Raw genomic sequence first — 12,184 nt, forward strand, 5'->3', positions numbered from 1 at the left:
TCTCGCCGAGTACCTGAGCCTTGTGCGTGAAAATATGGCCCAGTTCAAAAGCGCCATAGTAAGACACATCCCGAGGGAGCATAACGCCCGGGCGGACATTCTGTCGAAACTCGCCAGCACAAGGAAGAAAGGGGGCAATAAGTCCGTGATCCAGGAAATACTGCCCAGACCCAGCACCGAACCTCCGGCCAGGCTAACGCTCGTCAGCGCGATCGGAGACGCGCCTTGCTGGATGACCCCCGTATACAACTATCTCACGAATGATCTCCTGCCAAGTGACCCTAAGGAAGCCTCCATAATTAGAAGAAGAGCCTGCTCGTACGTCCTTGTCGAGGATCGACTCTACCAACGAGGATTCTCCATACCCATCCTTAAATGTGTTGACGAGGGCACCGTCCCCCACATACTCCAAGAAATACACGAAGGAATCAACTCCCAGCACCTAGGGGGAAGATCCTTCGCCAGGAAAGCACTCCGAGCTGGATACTATTGGCCCTCCATGCAGCACGACGCTAAAGAATACGTAAAGAAATGCGAAAGTGCCAACGCTTTAGGGACATGCACCTTGCACCCCCCAACGAACTCAAGTCTTTGTCATCCCCTGGCCGTTCGCATGGTGAAGCATGGACCTCCTCGGCCCATTCGTGACCGGAAGCAATCAGAACAAATACCTCATAGTCGCGGTCGACTACTTCACCAAATGGATCGAAGCCGAACTATTGGCCAAAATCTCTGAACGTGCTACGTTTCTACAAAAGAAACATCCTCGCCCGATTCGGAATACCCCTGGCTGTAATCACCGACAATGGTACCCAGTTTACCTACGGGCGCTTCCAGGAGTTCGTGACGAAGTTAGGAACTAAGCAATACTTTGCATCAGTCGAACACCCCCCAGACGAACGGGAAAGCCGAGGCCGCTAACAGAGTAATTCTGAGGGGCATCAAAAGAAGACTGGACGAAATCAAAAAGGGATGGGTCGAGGAGCTACACAGCATCCTCTGGGCCTACCGCACCACCCCCCATTCCACTACCGGGGAGACTCCTTTTCGACTTACATACGGGACGGAAGCTGTGATCCCCGTCGAAGTACATGTGCCCACTAGGCGCACCGAGGAACCCCTCGAAACAGAAGGCAACCTCGAGGAGATTAGAGAAGAGCTCGACCTGGTTGAAGAAATTCGAACAGGAGTCGCTATACGCGAAGCTTCACTCAAACAAAAAATCGCCCTAAGACACGACGCAAAGGTCATTAAACGGGAATTCGAGGTAGACAGCCTAGTACTCAAAAGAAACCACAAGGACTCCCGAGAGGGCAAACTGGCCGCAAACTGGGAGGGCCCCTATCGTGTTCGAGCGAAGACCGAAAATGGGGCATATTACTTAGAGAACTTACAGGGAAAAGAACTCGCTCGACCTTGGAACGCCGAAAAGCTCAAGCAATATTATAGCTAAAAAACAGGTTTGGCCCGGGTACACGCTGAGCACCTAAAGAAATGAAATGAAAAGACAGAAGTCCGCTCTCTTAATCGAGCAGACTCCTTGTCCTTCGGGGGGGGCACGAATACCGAGCACTCCTGTCGTAAACAAGTACCATGACGGCAGAACGCCCCACTCGCGAGGGGACCGTTCACGCCATGAGGCTCGGAGCTCAGCACAATGAGACCCGAGACTCACCCTCGCCAGGCACATGTCCCCGATAATCGACCACAGTTCCACACACTTGGAGATCAATACACTACAGTCGAGCAAATCTTCCAATTAAACAAAAACAAATATACACACGAAAAGCACAACAACGATACTTTATTCATCATCCACGAGAATTACAAAGTACAGATCAAATAAAAGAAAAACGCATTATTCTGCCTGACGGGCGAACTCCTTGGAATGGAGATACTGATACCAATCCTCATCCCACTCAGTCTCAGAACCATCAGCATTGACCATGACTCTCACACCTAAAGACTGAGCCTGCACGCCCGAGCCCCGGGCCCCCTGGGGACGAGAAGCAGATCCGGTCGAAACCTTCTTCTTCTCCTTCACCTCCTTCACTCTGCGAGAACATGAGGTTGAAGAAACCTTTCCTCCCTTAGCGCCACCCATTCTTGCGTTAAAATGGAGAAAGAAAGGTCCATGAGACCTCCTTTTATAGAAGAAGAAAGGGGATAGAAACGCTTGGGAAACGGACAAAACATTAAAGGACAAAGACGTTGGAAGCCAGCGACACGCTGTCTAAGAAGTCAAAACGCGTGCACACAAACTCCAAGAAACAGGCACGACAAATAAGAACATTAAAAACAAAGTACTTCTAAATTAAGACGAGCCAAAAGCCCAGAAATGTGCCTAACTACGGCCATGAAGACCGAGTTGGTAATATGTTTACAAGTCAAAACGAGGGGCATACCCCCCGGAATAGCATTACAAAACAATGGCGCGCAGGCAAAAAAAAAAACTTAAACACAGAAAAACTTTAAACACATAAATTCTTCATGCACCTTCCTCCATTTGAACTTCCCCGATCTCCTGAGTTGCTGGCTCATCCCCAAAGTTCAGAGAGACAATCTGATCACCCTCCACGCGATGATATGGCCCTGTACCTTCGGTCACCAATTCCACCCCAGGATTCTTCAACTTAAGCTGGGCCACAGTGGAATTGTAGGTGTCCTCGGCAGCAGCAACACAATCACCCCCCAGGACTCTGATATATTGAATCAAATATGCCCGGGTTAAGAGGGCTTTCTCCTCCTCCGTCTCATCCTCAGCAGGAGCCTGAGATCGACGAAAAGAAGCCTCCTTTACCGAGGAAGACAGTATCGCTCCATACAGGGTCCGAGAGAGCAAAGTGTATTGGCCCTACACATCCGCCAGAGCGTCCTCCTTAGCGCTCAACCGAGCCTTCACGGCCGCCAGCTCCTCGCCTTGCTCCTTCAGCACCTGGTCCCGCTCCGCTAGAGCAAATGCCTTAACCTTAGCATCCTCCTCGAGCATCCTCGTCGCTTCCATGGACAAGGGCGCCGAACGAGCATACAGGGTAGCCAGCTCGAGAACCCGGACCACGGCTGAAGCATCTTGCACCAGAAACCTTTGATGGACAGAGGGCTACAAACCTTCGATATGGAGAGACTTAGCACGAGGAATGGTCAGAGAAGGCCCTCCCTCAAAGAACCGAGGCTGGAGGAAACATGAAGGCAGAGTGAAATGTCGCTAACTTCCTCTCAGGTTAGATCCACGGCCTCAACCCTCTGCCGCTTATGACGAACTAGTGCGTCCAGATCCGGCTGCTGACGGAGAGGAGAAGGAATCACCGTGACCGTTCTCAGGGATTCACCCTGGTCAGAAGCCCGTAACGGGGAACCAACAGCAGCGGGGGAGGAAGAGGAAGCGCCCGAGCCCGTCGCTGGGGACCTCTGCACAGCAGCCAACCTAGGACCAGCACTATTCTTGACAATCGCTTTGGCCTTGCTCGCCTAATTGAGCATCCGATCATGGCGCGCCCGATCCATTGACTCTGCAAAGATAAATACACGAAAAACATGAGAATTAGCCCGTCATAAGATCGCTACCAAAAATTACAACAACAATAATGACAAAGTTAAAACACGAAACGAAAGGGGGAGGGGCAGATACCCAGATAGGCAAATGCACCTTCATCAGTTCCGCTGGCCAGAAGTTCCTTCATACTAATCACACCTGGTTCTCTGACAATCTCCCCGCCCTCATCGACAACAGGTTTCCCCGACCGATCCACTTTAGCGACCGAGGGAAGGGCCTGTACAAACTTCTGGAGGATGGCATAATCCGCCCAAGCATCCTCATCCAAATCTGAAAGCTTGGTGATATACTGGTCGGTCCCGTACTCAAAATGGTCCCGAGACCAGAAAAATCTGAACTTGTGCCTACGAGCAGTGACAGGCTCTCCAATGTCGTTAAGCACCGGACGACCATGGATATCTACGGTCGGCACTCGAGTAAAAACACTATCGCGGGCTTCCCGGGACTAGGGACGGATGAGAAAGAAACGAGGCTTATAGTTCTTCAGAGAATCCGAGTAAGACTTAAAAATCTTCTTAGATTGCTTCAAAGACACCCATCCGAAACGACCATCCCTCACCGTGCGTTGCACCTAGAATATGTAAAAGAACAAAGGGATCATCGTCGCTATTTTCAAGTGAGAGCAGGTCAGCTCGAACGCTCGGATGAAAGCAATCGAATTAGGGTGAAGCTGCCCAGAGGCCACCTCCAGGTGGTTGAAAACGGCTATCTGGAACTCGGTGAAAGGCAACGGAATCCCATCTCCTAAAAGACCACCTCGTACATTGGGATCAAATCTGGGGTATACACGTCACGGATGCGGTCCTCCTCAGCCGGGATAAGAACCGACCACCCGTTCCTGGAGGTATCCCCAGCAGGATCCACGTAACCCCCAATCTCCGTAAAGATATCTGAATCATCCTCCACGAAGTAACTTTCAATATCAAGCGCTTCTTGAAGCACCTAGGCCGACAAAGACACCTCCTGTTGGGCCGGGGGGAGTCGAGGACGACGAGCCCGACGCTGACGGACGCCCTGCTTCGGCCATGTTCACTTGAAACACAGGGGAGAATAGTGAATTCGACAGTCTAATCAAATCCACCCTTCCACGAGCAGAAGCAACGAATCTCCGAAAGGCCTCCCGGATTAAACGACCTCTAAGTCGTCACTCCCACGAGCAGAAGCAACGACTTGGGGGGCTCCTGTTCTGGACCGTCCCAGTCACTCTTATTGGGCCAATCTAGCCTTCGGCCCAAGACAACCTGGACACGCGCGGGACAGCCTCCCCCAGCCTGTTCCGGGCAAACACCAAAGACAAACGACCACGAGAGAACCTCGTGCCCGGTAAGTGGCCAGTTCACGCGTCGTCTAGATCCACGCCTTACAAAGCGGAGCCAATTTCGCTTAGGATTATCCTATAAATAGCCCTATAACCCCAGAGGGCAAGGTAACCTTTTTCTTACCCCCAAAATCTCTCACTTTGTTGTACCTTGTGGATCACATACTTACTTTGGCATCGGAGTGCCTTGCAGGTACAACCATTTTTCCCCTCTCAACCGTTCCGGATTTCAAGCCTTCTTTGTTGCTGGTCATCTGGTCTGCTCGGTAAGATCAAGAATATTCTGCAAATAACTTGTACAATTTAAGCTTTATGTTTTCCAACTTCAATTGACAATTTAGTGGATCAATCACTTTATAACAATATCCCAATGAGTCCAACTTCATTCTTGGATCTAAGACAGCACCAAATGCAAGAACAACACTATATTCATCCCAATACTTCTCAAACTTCACAATCATGCTTTCAGCCATTTTTTTTATAACTTCATCTACATCTTTTTGGTTGTCTATCAAAAGACGTTGAATTTTCCAAATTTGCAAGAAGTACAAATTGGAAGTGGGATAGCTTGTTTCGGACATCAAAGTGGTATTTTCATAAAATGGCAACAAGAACCTACTCATTTTTTCAAGTCTCACTCGTTCTTCTTTTGAAGGATTACTTGTATAATTTGCATCATAACAATGAAGGTTCTCAAATGCACGTTGATATTTAAGAGCACTTTTAAGCATCAAATATGTTGAATTCCATCTTGTAGGCACATCTGTAACCAATCCACTTGATACATCAATGTTGCCAACCATATCAATGCATTGCTTAAATTTTACCATCCTACTCTCTGAACCCTTCACATGTTTGATGTTTTCCCTAATCTTTTGCAAAGCACTAGAAGCTACTTTAAGACCCTCTTACACAATTAGATTCAAGATATGTGCAGAACAACGGACATGAAAGAACTCCCCTTTACAGAACAACCAATTTTGCAAGGCTAGCTGACTCTTCAAAGTTTGTTGCATGACATCATTTGCAGAAGCATTATCCAAAGTAATGGTAAAAACCTTCTTCTCTATTCCCTAATTAGTTATAAACTCATATATTCTTTTAGACAACTCAAAACCAGTGTGAGGAGGAGGCATGTGACAAAAGTTGAGGATCTTACTATTTAACTTCCAATTTTTATCAACATAATGAGCAGTTAAATTAATATAGCCTTCAATATTAACTGATGTCCACAAATCAGAAGTTAGAGAAATCCTACAAGGAGTGTTGGCCATTTCCATCTTAATCTTTTCCTTTTCCCTTTTGTATATTTTCACAACATCAGCTTTGGCGGTATTTCTAGTGATAGGAATGTAATCAGGATTCAAGTACTGAAGCCAAGCTGTAAGCTCTTCAAACTCGGCAAATTTAAAAGGAAGATCCCTCTTGATAATTAGTCGAGCACATATTTCACGAGATACCATATTATCAACCTTTAATGATTTCAGCTTTCCTTGCATGTCTAACATCATCTGACCAACATCTCCATAATTTACTTTCTTACAAACTTCAAGATGACATTTTAGAGAAGTTGTCCCATATCGTTTTCCTCCACATGCATATGATGTACCACATGCATTGCATTTTGCTCTTTGCCTTCCCTCGTTATCCAACCCTTCTATCATGGTAAAAAACTTCCACACCTGAGATTTCGGCTTTCTCTTAGTGTTCTTCATTTTACTCGGTTCCCCTAACACGTTACTATTAGGTTCCACCGACTCACAATCTTGTTCAATAGTTAGGTCCAAATCCACATCGTCATTCTCATCAATTGGAGCTAAGAAATCCATATCCAAACTAGGTCCTAAAACACAATAAATACAAATAGAAATATATATTCAATAAGTATTTCAAAACAAAACATAAGTACATAAAGCTAGCATATATATTCCAGCTTTTCACTATTATAGGAAATGTGACTTTTTACTATTACAGGAAATAGAAAAGATTTTATATGTGGCTTATATATTCCAGCTAGCATAAGTAAGACACATATATTACAGGAAATACAATGAACCAGCTTATATATTACAGGAAATAGAAAAGCATGAGTACAGAAAGCTAGCATATATATTCCAGCTTATAGTTTCCTAACATATACAATGAACCAGAAAAGATTTTATACGTGGCTTTTTCAGTAAGGCATATTTTCCAACATATACAATGAACCAGACATATTTTTTGACATATATATGTGGCTTATATTTTTCACTATTATATTTTCCAGCTTATAGTTTCAAGTTTCAACATATATATTCCAGCTTAAAATGTGTTTCCTAACAGGACTTATATGTTTATATATAAAACGTGATACTCCTAATCTCATATATTTGATCTAAATTGTATTATGTCCAGAAAAAATTTCTATTCTAGCTTATATTCCAACTTATAAATTCCAGCTTTTCCAACCCATATAACAGTCCCAAGTCCCAATATATATAACCGCTCTAGCTTTTCCAACACACACACACACACACACACACACACACACACACACACACACATATATATATATATATATATATATATATATATATATATATATATATGTATATATATGTATATATATAACAGTCCCAAACAACAACATGAACAATGAAAGAAAAAGGTAAAAGGAGTTACCGATTCGGAAAAGATTTCTATTCTAGCTTATATTCCAACTTATAAATTCCAACTTTTCCAACACATATAACATATAACAGTTCCAGCTTTTCCAACATATATATATAACAGTCCCAAACAACAATATGAAGAATGAAAGAAAAAGGTAAAAGGACTGCAGTTACCGATTCGGAGGAGATCGGCGGTAAAAATGGAGGTGACGTGTTGTTAGTAGTCGCAGTGATGGCGCGCCGCTGAAGCAGCGATTTTGATTGTGAATTGTCGTACTCGTAGTCGTGTCGTGCGTAGCAGGTAGCGGCTGTGTTGTTCGTGAAATGAAACTGAGAGTCAGATAATATCTCATTAGGATTTAGGGTTAATCAGTAGTATAGGGCTTGGAAGTTATAACTTGGGCTGGGCCATTTTAATTTTTAACACTATAGATTAGATGGATTTTTTTAAAAAAATTTAACGGGCTAGCGGGCAACCCCGCCCCATTATCAATTCAGCCCGCGGATTTTTTAGTTTTGGCGGGGCGGGCTAAGCGGGTAGGAGGGCCCAAAGTCCCAACCCAACCCGCCAATTTTTGGCGGTTGGCGGGCCCTGTCCCGTTTTGCCACCCCTACTTTTTAGCTTGCAGCCCACACATGTGGTTCTATAAATACAACCCTTGTGCATAAGTTTTGTTACTTGATGAAATTAGATTTGTGAAACCTTGATTGTATTTCTCTCTTATTCTCTCTCACTCAAAGCCTTCATCCGTAGCAGCTAACACTGAGACTGAAGGTTGTCTGTTCGTGTGGAATGAGTAGAGGCGTTGTTCTTCATCAACGCTAGTGATTAATCCTCTGGTTTTTGCATCAAATTTGTTAATCACCATAAGAGGTAATTGTTCTATGATTGATCATGATCATTTGTAAGGATCAAGTAAAGGAAAATTTTAATTTTTGCTGCGTATTGTATCGCGATCTTCCTTCATCCATAATCATGTCTCTCATCATGCTTCCAAAAAAGCGTGTATATACATGATTTAACCAAACCATTTCTCGTTGTTTAAATAAATCATGCCCTCGACAGGTGAACAAGCTACACCTAGAAAATCCTATTTCATGACACGTCGTCTGACAACATCACTTCACACGAGATGTATAACCTCTGCACACTTGATGAATACCCAAGAGTCAGTTGATTGCATCAACTAAGCAATAACCCATATACAAAACTTAACTCCCTCTGCCTAAGATAACCAATGGTCCTGTTAACGATAAGCTCAAGAGTATCAGGGGATATTGCATGAGACAAACTTTGTCTCCTAGTAGTTTTCTTGCTTTACAAGTTCCAGACTTGATCCACCTTTATCTTGTAGCACACGAAACTACCATCTCATCATCATGCCGATCAACTCGCTTTATCTGATGTCCTTCCCTTGCTCTTACTATCAATGTAGATACAAGAGAGTCATTAACACACATTCCTTTTTCTAAGGAATAGTCACATAAGTGATGTTTCAACATCTCTTCAAACATCTTTCTTGATCATTGGTCTTGATCATATACTATGGTCCTGGAGAGAATGACCATAGTACTTAGAAACACACTCCTTTGCATGAGATACATAAGGATAATACTGCATCTGTTGTTTGTTTTCCAAGATCTAACCCTAGATCAGTATTTCCTAAAACACTATTGGTGCAATATCCTTTAGACCTTCATCAACAATGATGTTACAACACCATTTGATTCTAGAACCTCCCCTCATAGGACATCTTAACCTTTATAGGTTCTTCCAAACCAAGAGATATCCAACGTTCATACTCCCACCAGCCACCATGCATTTGAGAACCATGGAGTAAAATAAACGCTCACTTCCTTTTTGAATCAAAATATCCAAACAACAGATCTTCATGAACACGTCAGACAAATATCAGCTCCCGTCAGAGTATTTGCAATCAGACACATGCATACCTATAAAGAAAACATTTTCTCATGTTCTTTTCTTCATAGCTTCTCTTTGATTCGCGCACAAGGTAAATCTTAGAGCCTGGAAATCTTCTTCAGTATATCACTAGTACAAGAAGATTCTTCATCATGACCAACATTCATGATAGATCTCCATAACAACACTATGCTATATCAGGCCATTGACTTGACTTCACACTCCACCATGATCTTTAGAATAACTTTCTTTTCCGAAGAACCAGACCCTTGATATGGTGTTTTAACATCAATTCAGACATCAATCTCAATCACAATGGATTTCATCAATTGCTATGGTTCCGGAGACAACACCCATAGTAATCCATACATAACTCAAGGACATTATTCTTATAAGCACCATGTCTAGACCTCCTGTCTGACTTTGAGGTGTTATATGTCATCCTTATGCATCTAAAGATGAGATTCCCTTTATAGGAATGACCATGATAAATAGGGTATAACATACCCCAAACAGACTATTTGGGTAAAAACTTCAAGATACAAGGATGCCCTTCAATCTATGATCCTTTGGTCCCTAAAAGGAGTACCAACTCCTACTTACTCCAAACAAGTTTTGGCAAGTTCATCCAAGGTGTCTTGGATGAAAAAGAAACATTCAACCACTTAGGTTGATACATTTCCATAACAGTTAGCTCTTTTAGCTGCTTCTCTTGGTTTAATCGATTAATTGAATTGATGTGGATGAGTTTGATAATTGCTTGATTGAATCTTGATGTTGAATTGTTTGAATCATGATTTGATTAATTGGCGATAATTCTTGATAATTGTTTGAGATTCATGTGTCAAAGTTGGATTTCGAGTTGTTTTTTAGTTGTTTAATTGTTGATTAATTGCTTGATAATTGTTTGATATTACTTGAAATCATGTGTTGAAGTTTGATTTTGAGTTATTTCAAGTTGTTTAATTGTTGATTAATTGTTGACGACACTTGAATAATAAATTTTTGGATGCTTGGAACCGATTATGTCGGTGTGGATTTAATTGTTGCAAGTTGTTTGTAAATTCCAAGTGAGGTTTCCAGTGTCGGTGTTCGACTTTGCGCGTTTAAACGATAATTTTCAATTGATTTTTGGTGAACACCGTCACATGAAATGTTGTTGCCCGATATTCCCAAATGCAGGTAAATCTTGATTTAATTTTTCTCGGTTCATGTTTGAATCCAACTCGATAATTGTTTAAAGTCAATGTTGAGTTTTGGTGGTTTGGAACCTCTTTTTAGAGGATTTTCATGAGTTGAAATGGTGTTGTCCCGTAATGGTTTATGCATATAAATCTTGATTTAATTCTTGTTTGACTCATGTTTGGATTTAATTTGGTAATTGCTTGTTGTTGGTGTGGAGTTTTGGTGAATTTAAATTGAGTTTTTGAGCGGTTTCATGAGTCGAAACGTTGCTGCCCGGTAATTGTTTTGGTACTCCGACATTTTTTTGGAACTTATTTCTTCATGAATTAAGCTCGATTTGAGTGGTGATATGAATGCTTAACTTTGGTTTTCGTCCCTTGTTATTACTAACTCATTTGTTGACTTGTGCAAGCTTTTCAAGACGATTCAAGAGAGCAATTTATCACACCTTTGCTTGCATTTAATAAATTAATTAACTCTTGGATTCTCATTTCATGAAACTTGTGGAGTGTTGTTGTTTGTCTGGATTTGTATCTTATGCATGACTATTATTTGATATTGGGACATGCTTGACGCGCTTTTCACTTGTGATTTATTTTCACATTGACGGTGCTTCAACACCTACCTTGGGCATTCGATTTCTGACAATTTTTTGTTTGTTGGTGAAGCTTTTGCGAAGATCTTCGGGTTTCTTACGCTTTGTTAGGCAAAGGTAACAAATTTTCTTATGCGTTACGCTTTGTTACGCATTGTTTTTTCAATTCCTTTGCCATGAGAAGTAGGAATAGAAATGTTAGCTGGAAGTCCTATTTAGTAGGCAATGTTTGCTCGAAGTCCTACTTTGAAGGCCATGTTTGTTGGAAGTCCTACTTTGTAGGTAATTTACTTAGTGCTTGCAATCGAGTCAATAAAGTGGAGTTTAGGGTCCACAATCGACGCCCACATTTCCAGTCCCTTGGTCATTCTTAGATCGCGTTACATGTTGATGCTTTGAATAGTGCTTCCGCTCTTGTTGATTTAGTCAATAAAGTGGATCTAAGGGCCTGCAATCGGCCCCCACACATTCATCTTTGTTTTGGGGATACTTAGCTCGTGTTACTTGAACGTTGACGCTTTGAGTCTTTACTCGATTTGTGCTTGAGCCTATCCTAGTGGAATATAGTCCTTCGACTCCCACGTTGAAATCCACCTTGGATTCTTGTTTTGCTAGCTTATGCTTTGTGTTTGGTTGGTATTGTTTGACTTTGCCTGTTAGCATTCTTTGTTAGGGGTCTTATTCAAGCACCTACGTTGGTGAGTAAGTGTTTACTTCTCACGTGATTTGGCTTGCTTTCTCTACTTGTTCAAGTATTGATTGCTTTCTTTTGAGATGTTCATCTCCTATCTTTGAAGTGTCCACTTCTTCCTTTTCTTGTGTGATAACATGCTCCCCATAGGATCTTTAGTTCTCTCTTGGTCAAGACTGAACTAAATAGACCTTAGGATTGGTATCCATGTATGACAACATTAGGTAGATCTCCCTCTTATCTCAACTTTAGGTCCACCAGCTTGAT

The 12,184-nt window shown here is 42.5% G+C and overlaps 1 protein-coding gene across 1 annotated transcript; it reads right to left on the minus strand.

The window, feature by feature from the left end:
* Positions 1-5,143: 5,143 nt before the first annotated feature.
* On the minus strand, positions 5,144-6,700 carry LOC131604970 (zinc finger BED domain-containing protein RICESLEEPER 2-like). The gene is made up of 2 exons (XM_058877379.1): positions 5,989-6,700; positions 5,144-5,778 (listed from the first exon to the last, which is right to left on the minus strand). Exons 1-2 carry the CDS (start codon positions 6,698-6,700, stop codon positions 5,144-5,146), a joined length of 1,347 nt encoding a protein of 448 aa, XP_058733362.1.
* Between the last annotated feature and the right edge of the window lie 5,484 nt (positions 6,701-12,184).

Source organism: Vicia villosa, linkage group LG5 (genome assembly GCF_029867415.1).
Source record: "Vicia villosa cultivar HV-30 ecotype Madison, WI linkage group LG5, Vvil1.0, whole genome shotgun sequence".
NCBI classification, from domain to species: Eukaryota; Viridiplantae; Streptophyta; class Magnoliopsida; order Fabales; family Fabaceae; genus Vicia; species Vicia villosa.